General features: G+C 42.3%; 1 protein-coding gene across 1 annotated transcript in view; it reads right to left on the minus strand.

Annotated features, from left to right (window-relative positions):
- Positions 1–17,482, minus strand: part of il1rapl1b (interleukin 1 receptor accessory protein-like 1b) — a 1,086,945-nt gene that overhangs the window by 9,656 nt on the left and 1,059,807 nt on the right. Inside the window, exons 9-11 of the mRNA XM_055644538.1 lie at positions 11,178–11,321; positions 9,354–9,524; positions 7,965–8,033 (exon numbers count right to left, since the gene is read on the minus strand). Coding sequence (XP_055500513.1) covers positions 7,965–8,033; positions 9,354–9,524; positions 11,178–11,321 — 384 coding nt within the window. The remainder of the gene's footprint in view (positions 1–7,964; positions 8,034–9,353; positions 9,525–11,177; positions 11,322–17,482) is intronic.

The following is a 17,482-nucleotide window of genomic DNA, read 5'->3' on the forward strand; positions in this document are numbered from 1 at the left end:
CCATCTGCCATCTTTCAGCCCATTCTTCCAAATGGCCTAAATCACTCTGTAGACTTTGGAAATCCTCTTCGTTATCCACAACACCCCCTATCTTGGTATCATCTGCATACTTACTAATCCAATTTACCACACCTTCATCCAGATCATTGATGTACATGACAAACAACAAAGGACCGAACACGGACCCCTGAGGCACCCCACTAGTCACCTGCCTCCAACCCGACAAACAACCATCCACCATTACCCTCTGGCTTCTCCCATTCAGCCACTGTTGAATCCATCTTGCTACTCGTGCATTTATACCCAACAGTTGAACTTTCTTAACAAACCTTCCATGAGGAACCTTGTCAAAGGCCTTACTAAAGTCCATATAGACAACATCCACTGCTTTACCCTCATCAATTTCCCTAGTAACCTCTTCAAAAAATTCAAGAAGATTAGTCAAACATGACCTTCCAGGCACAAATCCATGCTGACTGTTCCTAATCAGACCCTGTTTATCCAGATGCTTATATATATTATCTCTAAGTATCTTTTCCATTAATTTGCCCACCACTGAAGAAACTAACAGGCCTATAATTGCTAGGTTTACTATTAGAACCCTTTTTAAACAATGGAACAACATGCGCAGTATGCCAATTCTCGGGGACTATTCCCGTTTCTAATGACATTTGAAACATTTCTGTCATAGCCCCGGCTATTTCTACACTAACTTCCCTCAATATCCTAGGGAATATCCTGTCAGGACCTGGAGACTTATCCACTTTTATATTTTTCAAAAGTGTCAGTACTTCTTTTACTTTGAAACTCATAGTATCCATAGCTACTCTACTAGTTTCCCTTACCTCACATAATTCAATGTCCTTCTCCTTGGTGAATACCGAAGAAAAGAAATTGTTCAATATCTCCCCCATCTCTTTTGGCTCTGCAGATAGCTGTCCACTCTGTCTCTCCAATGGACCAATTTTATCCCTCGTTATCCTTTTGCTATTAATATAGCTGTAGAAACCCTTTGGATTTACTTTCACCTTACTTGCCAAAGCAACCTCATGTCTTCTTTTAGCTTTTCTAATTTCTTTCTTAAGATTCTTTTTACATTCCTTATACTCCTCAAGCACCTCATTTACTTCATGCTGCCTATAATTATTGTAGATCTCCCTCTTTTTCCGAACAAGATGTCCAATTTCCCTTGAAAACCAGGGCTCTTTCCAATTTTTACTGTTTCCTTTAAACCGAACAGGAACATAAAGATTCTGTACTCTTAAAATTTCCCCTTTAAATGTTCTCCATTTCTCTTCTACATCCTTCCCATAAAACAAAATGTCCCAGTTCACTCCTTTTAAATCATTTCGCATCTCATCAAAGTTAGCCTTTCTCCAATCAAAAATCTCAACCCTAGGTCCAGTTCTGACCCTCTCCATAATTATATTGAAACTAATGGTATTATGATCACTGGACCCGAAGTGCTCCCCAACGCATACCTCCACCACCTGTCCCGTCTCATTTCCTAACAGGAGGTCCTTTTGTTGCTTACTAACCAGTCAGCGGAAAGCTATACATGATTACAATCGAGCCATTCACATAATACAGATACAAGATAAGGGAATAACATGGAGAACATGGATGTAGACAAAAATGCTGGAGAAACGCAGCGGGTGAGGCAGCATCTATGGAGCGAAGGAAATAGGCAACATTTCGGGTCGAGACCCTTCTTCAGACTGATGTGGGGGTGGGGGACGGGAAGAGGGGACGGGAAGAAGAAAGGAAGAGGGGGAGACAGTGGGCTGTGGGAGAGCTGGGAAGGGAAGGGGAAAGAAGGAGAAAGCAGGGACTACCTAAAATTGGTACATGGCAGTGTATTTAAGATAGGCACAAAAAGCAGGTTCTATGTTTTAAGGAGTAAGATCAGCGAGGCTGCACTGCAGGAAGAGTGCTTCACTGGATGGAAACACGAGTCCAACAAAGGCCACGAGGTGCAAATGGTCAATCAGCCTCTATTATTGCACATTCGCTTCTCGAGTTTCAATTCAACTGTGAATTAGGAAGTTGCTGTAGTGAATGGAGTAATTTAAAATTCAGTGTTAGATTCATGGCTTCTACTTTGTGTGAACTAATTGTGGTGTGGAGATTTTCTAGATTTGTCACCAGCAGCATTAGCTTGCAATCCCTAAAAAAACCCACATTGGACAATCAAGAAATGAATTGGGCAGATTCTTACTTAAGAGCATGAAATATATTAGTAGTATGGACCAGAAATTCATCCTTGGTAAGTGATGTTAAAAGGAGTACCTCTAACACTGGTTCTATTCTAATCATCGCCTATTCTATGCTAATCTATTTCTGAAGTTTGGCTCCTTCGACTTTTATGAACCAACTTCCTGATTCATTGCACTTTGGACAGCCTGGTTGTGACAGAGACTTGAATGCAGACAAAAAAATGAGTTACTGTCCTGAGGCGCAAATAATTATCCGTAAAGATTTCGATATTGGGGTGTGAATAGAAAAGAAATTAAGAGATTAAAATGCAGAAAATGCTTCCAGTTTTAAAAGAGGTGTTAGCATTTTTTATTTTTATAAAGGCTAATCTTTCTGCTAAAATAAGATAATAATGCATTTGAAACTCGTGTATTAACATATTCTTTTGCAAATACCCTGTGGTTATTTGCATATTGTCGAACAAAAATGATTTGTTAATTTTGGTAATAAAATTTTGATGGGGCCAATGTGTAATTTGTTTTCTATAAAATGTGAATGCTTTGTAAATCGTACCCACAATAAAAATTCAGTAAATGTGCACCCGGGAAATAAAATGCAGTTTACTTTTGCTAACTGTGTGGAAAGAAAGTGCAAAAATCCACAAAGTCTACATAATCTGCCAACATTTGGCAAGTTGGTTCTAAAGCTTTCTCTAAGCAGGGAACACAGGGTATCCTATGCTAAGATGATAGACAGATTAATTAACTGTAAATGTGAGGCGTTCCAGGTGTTCCTGGTTTCAAAACTCCATCTCTCCTCAAGGGAAAAGAAAAGCATCTTCAGGCATCTGACAGCAGAGGTTCAGGAGAACATCGAGGGATTGAAGAACAAGTGATGAATGGAGAGAGAGAGCAGCAGGCTCATGCATTTTGCTAACAGCTTTGACAAATATGAGTTCTTCAGCACTGTAAAACCCAACAATGGCCAAACACCTAAGGTCTCAGCCCTCGGAGAACCAGCAATGGGGGTAAACTCATCAAGGACTGAAAGGAAATTGATACACAACAGGAGAACCATCTCCTTAACCCTGAGTGTATCCTTGACATCAGCCCACTTGACCTCATCCCACAAAAGTCTATCTGGACCAGCTTTATTGCCACTCCTGACCAATGGAAGGTTAAGCTTGCCATATCCCAACTCAAACATCGCAAAGTTACAGGAGTAGACAGTGGCCCCACTGAAGTCTTGAGAGTTAGCACTGAGGGGGTTCACTCACCAATCCATATCCTCACCGCCCATACCTGAGAAGAGGATTAGATTCTAGCGGGCATCTGAGATATTGTAATTGTGACGAACATCAAAACACAAGACATAGTAAGTACAGAAAGGCCTCTTTGTTATCCACAACAGGGTCAACTATCGCGAACATCCCCCTCAACAGCCTCCTCCCAGTTGGAAAATTGCGGATATTACCCCGCTGCACAAGAAGGGAGCAAAGCAGAATAGTGGGAACTATAGGCCGGTTAGTCTGACTTCAGTGGTTGGTAAGATTTTAGAGTCCATTATAAAGGACGTGGTTACGTACTTAGAAGATCGTGATAATAGGCTGGTCAGCATGGTTTTGTGAAGGGGAGGTCTTGCCTGATGAATCTGTTGGAATTATTTGAAGAAGTAAATAGCAGCTGGAGGGTCAATCACCTAAATTTTCAGGTGATAAGCTGCCAAACGTGAGGCCGCTAAGGAAGATGAGAGCCCATGGTATCAAAGGGCAAATACTGGCATGGATAATGGGTTGGCTGGATGGCAGAAGGCAGAGTGGCAATAAATGAGACTTTTTGTGGTTATCTGTCAGTGACTAGCGGAGTTCCGCAGGGGTCCGTGCTGGGGCCGCTACTCTTCACGTTGTATATTAATGATTTGGATGAGGGGATTGAAGGCTTTGTGGCCAGGTTTGTGGATGATATGAAAATAGGTGATGGGGCAGGTAATGTAGAAGCAGGAGAAAGAAGGGACTCTGCAGAAGGACGGACAGGATGGGAGAGTGGGAAGAGAAGTGGCAAATGGAATATAGTGTAGCAAAGTGTGGAATTTGGTAGTAGGATTAAAGGCGTGGACTATTTTCTAAATGGGGAGTGAATCCAGAAATCAGAGAAATTAGGAGTGCTGGTGCAGGATTCCCAAAAAGTTAATCTGCATGTCAAATTGGTAGTAAAGACGGCTTGTATACAAAAGCAGGGATGTAATGCTGAGGCACTATAACGCGCTGGTCAGGCCGCATTTGGACTATTGTGAACAATTTTGGGCACCATATCTGAGGAAGGGTGTGCTGGCTCTGGAGAGGGTCCAGAGGAGGTTTACAAGAATGATCCCAGGAATGAGCAGGTTAACATGTGTTGAGCGGTGTCACACAAGGTTGTACCATTGCTCAACATTTGGCACAATCTCATTCTCCACAATATTGCACCTCCCCTCCAGCAAGTTTTTCACTGTGCCTCGGTACACGTGACAATAAAGCTAAACCTAAACATCCTTCCTTCGGGAGTGGAGCCAACCTTCATAACTTATTGGAGACTGTTCAGCCTACAGCGCCTACATTACAGAACTAAGGTCTCTCATACCTTGGTAGCCACGCTGTCTTATGCAGACCATGCCCAGAAGCTACAGGTCAAGCCATCTTCACCCCCACTTTCATTGAGGCACATGAGAGGATGGCTGAATTAGGGTTTTTACCCGAAAAGATGCCTATTTCCTTCGCTCCATAGATGCTGCCTCACCCGCTTAGTTTCTCCAGCACTTTTGGCTACCTTCGATTTTCCAGCATCTGCAGTTCCTTCTTGGCCATTCAGCAGAGGCGGCAGAACAGCGTACTGGTGGAGTTGGTGCCTCACAGTGCCAGAGACCCGGGTTTGATCCTGTCTCCAGGTGCAGTCTGAATGGAGTTTGTACGTTCTCCCCGTGACCTGCATTGGTTTTCCCCCGGGGACTCTGCTTTCCACCCACATTCCAAAAATGTGTAGGTTTGAAGGTTAATTGGCCTCTGGAAATAGCCCCTTGTGTGTGGGCAGTGGGAAAGAGGGATATACTTCTTCCATGTTGGTAGGTAGGTACTTGATTGCAGGCATTGACAAGGTGGGTCAAAGGGCCCATCTCGGTCTTGTTTGACTCTACGAGAGGCTTATCGATGTCAGTTTCCTCGTCTTTCCGCTAGCTGGATAGCACACAACCAAAGCTTTTCACTGTACCGCGGTGCACGTGACAATAACTAAACTAAATTAAAAAGGTCAACCTCCACATCAAGTTGTCATATCCATTGGCTGTTAGGCAAGGTCCCATCACTCATGTTTGACATCAGACTCCTGAAAGAGCTACTCTAATCAGAACTCCACCATCACAAGAGATGATCAAATGGACAGAGGACATTGTGCTCGAAGGTCTGAAGAAGGATCTCAACCCGAAACATCACCCATTCTTCTCTCCAGAGACACTGCCTGTCCCGCTGAGTTACTCCAGCATCTTGTGTCTACCTTCGGTTTAAGCCAGAATCTGCATTTCTTCCTACACATTTTGTGTGCTCAAAGAATGTTCTCAAAACTTCTTTGAAATGAACGATCTGAATTGGCCCCTGGAAAGTCCTGCCCTGTCATCTTTCAAAGTGGGAAAGGAGCATCTGGGATGGTATTGAGAGTGTCAGCACCATGAAGGGGGAGCAGAGAGAGGTTCTCCGTGTACACTGGAAGGGGCAGACCACCTCACTTACTCCACCCACCCATCTCATTAGCCACTCACTACCTTGGGCTTCCTACTGTTCTCCCAATACTAGCCTCATTAGCCACCTCAGAACCAACAACTCTGGGACGGAAGAGAGTTGTCCTCCCATTATGAGGGGCTGCCCATAAAGAAGCAGCCTGGAATATTCTAAAGCGGAGGGAATCTTTAGAGTGAATACTCCATTGGTGGGAACCATCAAGGTAATAGTATCAGAATGTGCCACAGTTCAAAATATTTAGACATCTTCATTCAAACAGACATGTTCCCACCTTTATGGTCTCTAAGGATTTAGAGTGATTTAACTGCAGTAACCAGTTACAATTGTAGCAGCAACTAATAACCTGAATGTACACTTAACACATTTAACATCCTAGAACAATTCACATTGAACCAATGGTATAAGAATTAAGAGAAGCTTTTTGAGGTAGGATGCAGCAAAATGAAAAGATTTGCGAAAGGATGAAGTTGAAGACTTGACTGATGGTGATGGAGGGCATCTGGTGACATAAATGGGCAACAGGTTCATGGTCACCATGAGCTATGGAGGATAGTACAAATCTGACAATGTTTCCCACCATACAGTGTGCTGGGAAACAATGTATGTTGAACGTGGTGTGAATAAGGATGTAACTCAATATGTCAGTTAGTCTAGTTTAGTTTTGAGATACAGCACGGAAACAGGCCCTTCAGCCCATCAAGTCCGCACCGACCAGCGATCCCTGTGCAGAGCTCTTGGAGAAAACCTACATGGTCATGGGGAGAACATACAAACTATACAGACAACATGCATAGAACCCAGGTCTCTCGTGCTGCGAGGCAGTAACTCTACTGCTCTGCCACCATGCTGCCCAAAATAATGACCAAATGACTGATATTAGTAAGTTGATTGCGGGATAAATATTGGGTATTTCATCAATACAAGCTCCACTGTTCTTCAAAATAAGATCTTTTGAATTAAATTGCATGAGGAGATTTATTTTAATCCCCCATTTATTTCAGGAGGTGAGAACATTGAGACACAGACACTGAGACATGGTATTTTAAAGAGTTGCAAGTTTTATCTTTAATTATTTGCAAAATAAAGATTTTCATTTATGGTTGAAATTACAAAGGTGAGGAAAGGAACAAAAAAAATGCTAACTACCATTGGAGTGCTGAACAATTTGTACTCGTAGTGAGTCGAAGTAAAGGAGGGTGGGGCAGCATGGGAGCGGATAAAATGAGCAGAAGTTGAAGTCACTAAAGTCTTGCTATGGAGATACATTGAGAGAGAGAGAGAGAGAGAGAGAGAGAGAGAGAGAGGAGAGAGAGAATGTGTGAGAGAGAGAGAGAGAGAAAGAGGGAGGGATAGAGAGAGAAGGAGAGAGAGCGAGGGAAAGAGAGAGAGATGAGGAGGAGAGAGAGACAGACGGGGAGGGGGAGAGAGGGAGGGAGAGATAGAGAGAATAGAGAGAGAGGGGTTGGGAAGAATAATCAGCCTTTGTATTGTGAGAAAGAACTTGTGATTCAAAATTCGTAAGAATTGTCTGGCGTTTGTTGGCAAGATAGAAAATGTCACTATGTAAGTACATAATTGCGTTCAGTTTACTGAAAAAAATTGGCAAATCAGAAATGCAGGTTCAATGAAGTTAAACATATTCCCCCAACGAAGAAAGTTGTATTTGAACACTTTGAAATTTGATGAAGGACATGCATGGTAATGTAATTAATTAATGTCTCTTATATGCAAAATAAGCAGAAAGCCTTCATTTGGGATGAGTGATCCTTTCTACCTGACTATAATGGGCCATCTTTTGTCAGTGTCATCAATATATTAATGATTCAATCCATAACCTTGCTATGACAGTCCGAGGATTATTTGAATCCCGACAGTAATCAATTTATTTGAACTGCTTTACGGTGAGAATTAAAATGATATGAATCAGAAAATTTAGTATACAGTTAATCCCAAAGGTGACTTTGATAGACAGGCTTCAGTGCATGGTTAGCTTTATACTTACTGTTCTCATATCCGATTATAGTGGGGCACAGAGAGTGTTGTGTAGCACAGGATTGCGACTCAGCCCATACTACAGGTGGAGGGGAGAATGGTAAGTATGAACATTAGAACACACATTGTACATCAACACATAATGTGACAATAGATCAAAAAAAGACAGGTCTTCATTACACTTATAAATATACATATTTACACAGAAAGTTCCAACAGCATCATGCTGATCAGCACATTATTGTTTAGGACCATTTATTGCTGCACTTCTAGCAAAACAAAAAGGTGCCGGAGAAATCCATACTGCCCTCCAAACCTACTCCACCATTAAATTATTTAAGTGATCATCGATTTTGACTTTGCTTTCCTGTCTGATCACCAAGTGAACTCTTCAGAGCCAAAATAAAAAGTCAACCAATCTCAGCCTTAAATTATGGCATGCACACAACCTTCACGTGGAATTTCAAAGATTTACGACCCGCACAGAATAAATTTCTTCATCAAAATGACTGACATCTTATCCTGAGAATATGCTTCCTATTCCCTTTCAGTCCAAAGAAACAATCCTTCTGCATTCATCCTATAGTCCTTCTTAAGAATCCCATCTTCTTCAATGAGATCTCCTCCCATTTTCCAAATTCCAGAGAGCAGAGGTCCCCTCTCTGCAATGGTACTACAACAATAATGGTACAGATATCTTTCAGAGGAACAAATGTTCTCCCAATTGTTTTGGTTGGCTCCAGGTAATAATGTTTTAATACTTAAAAAATGACCAGGTGCTTTTGAATACCTTATGTCCTGCATTAGTCCAGTGAAAAGAGTTTAGTTCGTCGAATTGAAGGACTACCTGTGAAATATTGTGAAATCCTAGGTATGGACTGAACATCTTTCACAGCCACGATAGCCCAAAGCACTTTGTAGTCATGGGCTACTTTTGAAAAATTAATCGCTGTTTAATTAATGTAAGAATTGTGGCCTCCAATCTTCACCCTGATGGCCGACAAACAGCAATGCAAGAATGTCCTGAAAATCTATCCCAAGTGAAGTTGATTCAGGGATAAATTTTGGGCAAGATATCAACAATCCCTCCATTGGTCCTCTTTAGTATTATGTTTTATGGTTCGTTACATTATTTTGAGCGTAGATAGAGAAGGAGCACTTTGATTTTAGTCCCTCATGAAACTTAACACCCACGATGGTGCAACAGTCCTTTACTGTCAGCCAGGATTTGTGTTCAAATCTCTGGGGTAAGATTTAAACCCACAACCTTTGTTATGACTTCTGGCCACTGAGCCAGATTACATTCGAAAAGTGTATTGGACTTGAAATGTGATTTCTTGCAAAGCTTTGCTTTGTTGAAAATGATGAATGTAAAGTCAGTAAAAAGAAATTGACTTACTTCCAGTTGGAATCAAATCCCTGTCGGGGATGAACAGTTTGTACCCATAATGTTTCTCCAACACATCTGGTAGAATCTCCAGAGCAAACCGTTCTTCCTCTGTAGTTTCTTGACTCCACTGGTCAGGATCCACTTTGCTGTATGACAGGTATGCATCGTAGTCTTTATTCTCTGGAAATTAATGGAAGCATTTTACCTGAATAGTGTCTTACATTTCCCATTGTCTGTGTGTGATTCTCTCTTGATGATGCAGAAACAATGTGAATTCACCAGTGTATCTGACAGCCTTTAAGCTAATTTCTCTACCGTAGCAGTTTGAACTGTTATTTGTAAGAAGGAAGCATTGATAAAGGTTAATACTATTTGCTGGAAAGTGTTAGCATATCTGAACCCGAACATTTTTTTCCTTTTATAGGAAACGTTATCAGGGTCACTCTTAGTGTTCTGGTGCTTTAACTTTTAGCTCGAAATTATTGACAAAATAACACTGGCACTTGGTAGAGTCAACCATGGAGAAGACATTGATTGTCTAAAGCAGTGATAATGAGTTGATGGGACCTTCCCTCCCAATTTCACTTCCATTGAGGTAATTACCAACTATGCTTGGGTAACTTACAACCTGGCGGTATGAAGGTTGAATTCTCTAATTTTCTGCAAGCTCTACTAACACTCCCTTACCCTCCCCCCTCCTTCCTCCACCCTAGTTGTTTAATCAGTGCCACACTTGACCACATTTCATCCCTCTTGCAATCACACCTACCCAAGCTAACAATAGATTTACCAGGGCACCTATTCTGCCTGAGGTCATTTGTTGTAGACTCTGATGTTTTCTTGCCTCTAGCTCCTCAATTGTGTTTGTGTGCTTTCTACTTTTATAATGGACTGTGGACTTTTATAAATATTCTGAGGAAAATATTCAATATTTATGTTATCTTTTTGCACTAATTTAAAGCACATAGGGGAAAAATGAGAACCTAGCCAGCAGCTCTAGATGGACATAATGATAATTGTACTCCCTGCTCTATAGTCAACTTTTGATTTACAGAAATATAGAAACTAGGACACTGGAATAAAAGTGCAAAACCAATTTCAGGTATTGACGATTAAATAATAAGTTTTAATGATTGTTCGATTCAGTAACTATTCAAAATATTCAATAATCATAAAATATTTAATAACTTCAATAATTGTAACATGTTGGTCATATTTAATTAACTCTAACATGATACTGTTGAAAGGGCTTATCATACATATCATTACAATGTACATTTTAAGGTCAATTTTAGTTTAGTTTATTTTAGTTGAGAGATACAGCATGGAAACAGGCCCTTCTTACCATTGAGTCCATACCGACTAGTTCTATGGTATCCTAATTTCACATCCACTCTTTACACACAAGGGGCAATTTACAGAGGCCAATTAACCTACAGACCCACCTGTCTTTGGGATGTGGGAGGAAACTTAACCCATGCAAAAACCCAAGTGGTCAGGGGGAGAACTTACAAACTACGCGCACAAACAGCTCCTGAGATCAGGATCGAACCCTGGTCCCTGGCATTGTGAGGCAGCAACTCTCTCAGCTGTGCCACTGTGCAGATGTAAGGTTCCATTTCATTCTTCTGTTTTCATTTCTTGAATTGAAACACTGGGGATGTTCTTACACAAACTAGTGCCAAGTATGATAATGCTTGCAGAGCATGTGTCAAACTATCAAAGGTTCAGATGCTATTATGTTAATTTATATTACAATATATATCAGCTCCCATTACAACTCATGGGAATCCAAATGATAAAATGATCTGAAACTCACAAATCTGCTCTTACCTGCATCAATGTCATCGGATCCAAAATGATTGCGATAAAATAGCATCATATCTATCTTATAACATTTGTACACAGTGACCAAGCAGATCAGCAGTAGAAGGATCGCACCCAGTCCTCCTGCAAGTTCCACAGTGTACATCAGCTCTGGAAAGAAAAGAACAAAGACAGGTAAGAGCTGCAGAACTATGAATGCTTCAACAGGGAAGTTATGCATTTCATTTACCAGCTTTATTTTCAATGCCTAAACGTTGCAACCTTCTCATTTAGGGTTTACAGGGAAATCTGGCGATATCCAGAAGCTTATTTTTGTATAATACATATTTAGTTTTGGATCAAATTCACACTGAAACTATTGAATCTGTGGAATTCTTCACCACAGAAGGCTGTAGAGGCCAAGTGAGTGGATATATTTATGGCAGAGATAGAGTCTGAAGAACGGTCTCAACCTGAAACGTCACCCATTCTTGCTCTCCAGAGATGCTGCCTTCCCTGCTGAGTTACTTCAACATTTTGTGCCTATTTTCGATCTGCAGTTCTTTCCTATACAGTTTCTTGATTAGTACAGGTGTCAGAGGTTACGGGGAGAAGGCTGGAGAATAGGGTTAGGAGGGAGAGATACAGTAGATCAGGTATGATTGAATGGCGGTAGACTTGATGGGCCAAATGGCCTAATTCTACTCCTATTCCTTATGACCTTATGACTACTGTTCCCTGTCGGAAGAATGGACTCCTCTATTGAAAAAGAAAGCTCTGTGGGAGGATACACAACCTTTATATTTAAAAAAGTAGTGATACACAAGAAATTTGGGAATAAAATACTACAATTTATTCGAAGGTCTCATTTTCTTGTATGTTGGCCTCTTGTGTATCACCTGTTTACACATGGAAGTGAAACATGAACCATGTGCAGGAAACACATCTGCCAGCTTGAGAAACTCCACTTGTGCTACTGGTTCTATCCTACACACTAGGGATAACTTACAGAAGCCAATTAACCTACAAACTTGTGTCGGACTACAGATGCTGGTTTACACCGAGGATAGACACAAAATGCTGGAGTAACTGCGAGATAAGCTGCATCTCTGGACAGAAGGAATGGGTACTCAGTTTCCCTTTGAAGCCTTCTCTCGACCTAAAACCCATGATCCCTTCTGTCCAGAGATGCTAACTCCCTCTGAAATATAGCCCATTATGAACTGGCCTCAACTACCCAGCACGTCTTTGAGAGTTCCAGAGGGAGGACCACTGGCGAGAAAAAAGTTCTTCCATCTCGGTTTCTGCTTTCTGCATTTCCCGTTTATCCTCCGCTGTGACTCCATGTCAACTGGACCCTTCCTACCTATCGGGAACCCTCTTCCTGCGTCTAGCCTGTCCAACCGATTAAGAATTTTGTAAGTTTCTATAAGATCCCCCTCTCAAGGAACTTTGTCAGAATGAGGCCCAGCACAAATTGGAGGAATAGCATCTCATATTTAGCTTGGAGTAGCTCACACCCCAGCGGTATGACTAGTGACTTCTCTAACTTCAAGTAGCCCTTGCTTTTCCCTCTCTCTCCATCCCCTCTCCAGTTCTCCTACCAGTCTTACTATCGCCGACTCCATTTTATCTCTGTACCGCCCATACCCCTGACATCAGTCTGAAGAAGGGTCTCGACCTGAAACGTAACCCTTTCCTTCTCTCCTGATACGCTGCCTGTCCCATTGAGTTACTCCAGCATTTTGTGTCTATCTTCGATGTCCTCTACAGCTTGCTGTATGGTCGTGAAACATGAACCATGTGCAGGAAACACATCTGCCAGCTTGTGAAACTCCACTTGTGCTCTCTGCAGTCCATCATGGGCATTCGCTGGAAAGACAGGGTGACCAACGTGGCTTGGTGGACCGAGCTATAGGCTCTGAACAAGCATTGAGTGCCCCCCATCACCCTGGACTGAACTACTTCCCTCCGTCACGTCGCACGTTTACAAGGCCTTTTACGACATTGGTTCCAGACTCAGCTGCATACTTCATTCCCAGAGCAATAGAACTTAGTATGCAGCTTCCAACCGATGTGCCCCCCATCTCACCTGGATATCTCCCTCAGATGATCACGTATTATTATTTTTATTATTATTATTTATTTTGACATTGTTCAATGGAAGCTGCATACTAAATCTCGTTGCAACAAGATTTAGTCCCACATGCCTCATCAACTCCAGTAGAGTTCAGTCACAGGGTCAATGGAATCCAGGGCGCCCAAAGAAATGGTTCAAAGACTGCATCAAGGACCACCTCCCGCATGCAGGACTAGCCCCAAACGAACTGGAAACCCGTGCCTGGACTGGCTGGCGTACGCCCACTAGGAAGGCGATCAGCAGTTTCTAAGACAATTGCTAAAGCCGACTCGTTAGTGCCAGACAGGAGGTAGGCTGCAGCCCTAAATCCCCCCCACACCAACCTTCATGTGCCCCCACTGCCCCCGCGTGTGACTGATACATCGAGCCTGTGAGCCTCACTCAATCCCACAAGACATGAGACTGCACAACCATGCTATCGTCAACTACGGTGGGCCAGCACCAATTTAAATATGATTGTGCTTATGTATTGTACCTAAGTTGTATGCAAAAAGGAACTTCAATGTACCTGGGTACATAAAGTTCCTACTTTAAAGAAGGGTCCCAACCCAAAACATCACCTGCCCATGTTCTCCTGAGATGCTGCCTGACCCGCTGAGTTACTCCAGTACTTTGTGTCTTCTGTTTGTACATAAAGTACCATCGAACCATTGAATGGACGGCATTTTGGAACCTTATCTTGCACCCATATAGATGCAAGCTAGCCTTTGCTGCGGGGTTCCACAAGGTTCCATCCTAGGCCCCATTCTTTTCTCCCTGTATATGCTACCCTTAGACCAAGTCATTCAAAGGCACGGCATTTCTTTCCACTGCTATGCAGATGGTACACAGCTCTATCTCCCCCTGAAACCCAACAACCGATCAAATCTACTCAGCCTTATGCACTGCCTCGAGGATATAAAGTGTTGGATGGCCCAGAACTTCCTCCAACTAAATGAGAGTAAGTCTGAGGTCATCCTACTCGGCCCCTCGGACTCTATCACAATGATGGCAGGCAGCCTTGGAAGCCTTAGTCCCTTACTCAAACCTCACGTCAAAAACCTTGGCGTGATATTTGACTCTGCGTTGAAGTTTCACAAACAAGTCAATGCCGTGGTAAAAGCTAGGTTCTTCCAGCTTCGCACGGTAGCTAAAATAAAACCATTCCTCCAGTTTGACGACTTGGAAAAAATCATCCACTCATTTATCTCCTCCCGCCTTGATTAATGCAACTCCCTTTACACTGGCATCAGCCAATCATCCCTGTCCCGCCTGCAATTGGTCCAAAACGCCGCAGCGAGACTTCTGACGGACACCCGAAAAAGGGACCACATCACCCCGATTCTGGCCTCTCTCCACTGGCTCCCAGTGCGGTTCAGAATCAATTTCAAGCTCCTCCTTTATGTTTACAAAGCCCTTAATGGGTTCGTCCCCACCTACATCAGAAATATGCTAACCCACCACACCACCTCCAGGTCCCTCAGGTCGGCCGACTTGGGGTTACTGACCATCCCTCGGTCCAGGCATAACTCAGGGGCAACCGTGCTTTTGCGGTTGCAGCACCTAGACTATGGAACAGCATCCCTCTTCCCATCAGAACTGCCCCCTCCATCAACTCTTTTAAGTCGAGACTTAAAACTTATTTTTACTAACAAGCCTTTCTTGAGGTCCTCGGAGGGAGTGCTGTATGTATGTATGTATGTATGTATGTATGTATGTATGTATGTATGTATGTATTTATTGTTAGATCTATGTATCACTGTTTGTAGAACGTTAGTACCTGCTCTGATGTAAAACACTTTGGTCAATGAGAATTGTTTTTAAATGCGTGATAGAAATAACATTGACTTGACTTGACGATAGAAATGTTTCTCTGAATCCTAATGCATCTTCACCACATTTCCCTCTTGTAAACCTTCACTAACTGCAAAGGGCAAGTTGGAGATTGCATCCACCAATCAAACAGCTGTATCAGGCAACTGAATCATCCCACCACAGCCAGAGAGCAGTGCTGAACTACTATCTACCTCTTTGGTGATCCTTGGACTATCCTTGATCGGACTTTGCTGGCTTTACCCTGCACTAAACATTATCCCCTTTTCATGTATCTATACACTGCAAATGGCTATTCACTGTACCTCGGTACACGTGTCAATAAAATAGACTGGACTAAACTGAAACTAAACATTGTCTCCTGTAATGTACTTTGCCCATTTCCCACCTCTCTCCTTACATTGCCTCAGAGATTTAAAAAGAAACCCATTATTTCTTGTGCACCCATAAGTTTGTTTAGCCTAGGTGGCTGTTATGGTTCAGTTGCATTGAGTCTGAAGTAGGAAGATGCATAAACAATGAGGTTGCCTGCAGAAATGGACTGGGTGGAGCTTGGGAAGTGGGAAAGCAAAGCATCGCTTTGCAGTAATCACCCTTGCAAGCAACAGTGCCAGTAATGAGGCGTTAATGTTGCAGAATATACAGCTGGCACTATTTAACTTACAAAAGCCGATTTCTAAAGCAAAGGCGTTCACAGATCACGGTCACCATTGTTAAGCAGCACTGCAAAGAGGAGCTTTACATCAAAAAACTTAACAGTCCCTTCAACGGGATTATATTTATGTTGAAAATATTAAATCATTGACTTCATGGTGCAGAAATAGGATTGATTAAAATAGGGTTTATTTCAAACACAGTCTTGGAGGTATGAGCTGATTTGTGAGGCAAACAACAATGATAATAAGTGTTCAAGAAGGAACTGCAGATGCCGGAAGATCGAAGGTACACAAAATTGCTGGAGAAACTCAGCGGGTGCAGCAGCATCTATGGAGCGAAGGAAATAGGCGACGTTTCGGGCCGAAACCCTTCTTCAGATAATAAGTGTAGGAGGAACTGCAGATGCTGGTTCACACTGAAGATAGACACAAAAAACTCAGCGGGTCAGGCAACACCTCACGAGAAAAGAAATAGGTGACATTTCGGGTTGAGACCCTTCTTCAGATAATAATAATACTTCCTCTTGATTCGTAGGGTGTCAAAGGTTACAGAGTGAAGGCAGGAGAATGGGATTGAGAGGGTAAGATAGATCAGCTATGATTAAATGGTGGAGCAAATGACCTCATTCTGCTTCTATGGTTTATGATCTTAAAAAAGACTTACAGACTAAAAAACTGTTTTTACCCCACTGCTATAAAAGCACTAAATGTAGCCGCCAAGGAACGCAGGGGCGATACATACTAAGGGACTGTGGTACACTGTGATCGACAGAAGGATGGAGGGTTGGGTGTTTATGCGTGCTATTTTCATGATATTTATTTTAGTTGTTTATCTTTTAATATTTTATCTTGTATGTATCGTTAGCTTTTAGAAATGTTTGAATGGTGCACTGACTGGCTGATATTTTTAAATTTCGTTGTACATGGTTCATGTTACAATGACAATAAAGAAACTATTCTATTCTATTATGAAATGAACTTTTTAATGCAAATGTTAGCTGGTTTCACTCTGGACAGAAGAGTTCAGTTTAAACACGAGACATCTTGAAGATGGTAATGATGAAGGCTATAATGCAGCTGATAGGACATTGTTGGATTTTCCGCACTTAAATCGCAGCGTGATGGCAGTTCTCAGGATTATCGACACTTTGCAATTTTTCACAGGTACCAGTACTCTCTGCCACTATAATAGTTCCCACTACCCCCAAAGGGAGTTTACACTGTAATCTACATACTTTGAATGTGATCTGTAAAAATGCATCTTTCCTGCTAGCCTGGGTTCAGAAAGGGCACTAGTTTAGCTGAAACCACAGTCTTTTTCCCAGAGTAGACGAACCGGGAACTAGAGGACATAGGTATAAGGTGAGCAGGGAAATAGGAAACTGAGGTGCAACATTTTCACTCAGAGGGAGCTGTCTATATGGAATGAGCTGCCAGAGGAGGTAGTTGAGGCAGGTACTAAAATAACATGAATCTGCGGAATTCATTGCCACAGATGGCTGTGGAGGCTACGTCATTGGATATTTTTAAGGCAGGGTTTGACAGATACTTAATTGGTAAGGGTGTCAAGGTTTATGGAGAGAAGGGAGGAGAATGGGGTGGGAGGGAAGGATAGATCAGCCATGATTGAATGGCGGAGGAGACTCGATTGGTTGAATGGCCTACTTCTGCTCCTATGACTCATGAACATTTGGACACGTCCATGAACAGGAAAGGTGTAGAGG

The sequence above is a fragment of the Leucoraja erinacea genome, chromosome 13 (genome assembly GCF_028641065.1).
Source record: "Leucoraja erinacea ecotype New England chromosome 13, Leri_hhj_1, whole genome shotgun sequence".
NCBI lineage: Eukaryota > Metazoa > Chordata > Chondrichthyes > Rajiformes > Rajidae > Leucoraja > Leucoraja erinaceus.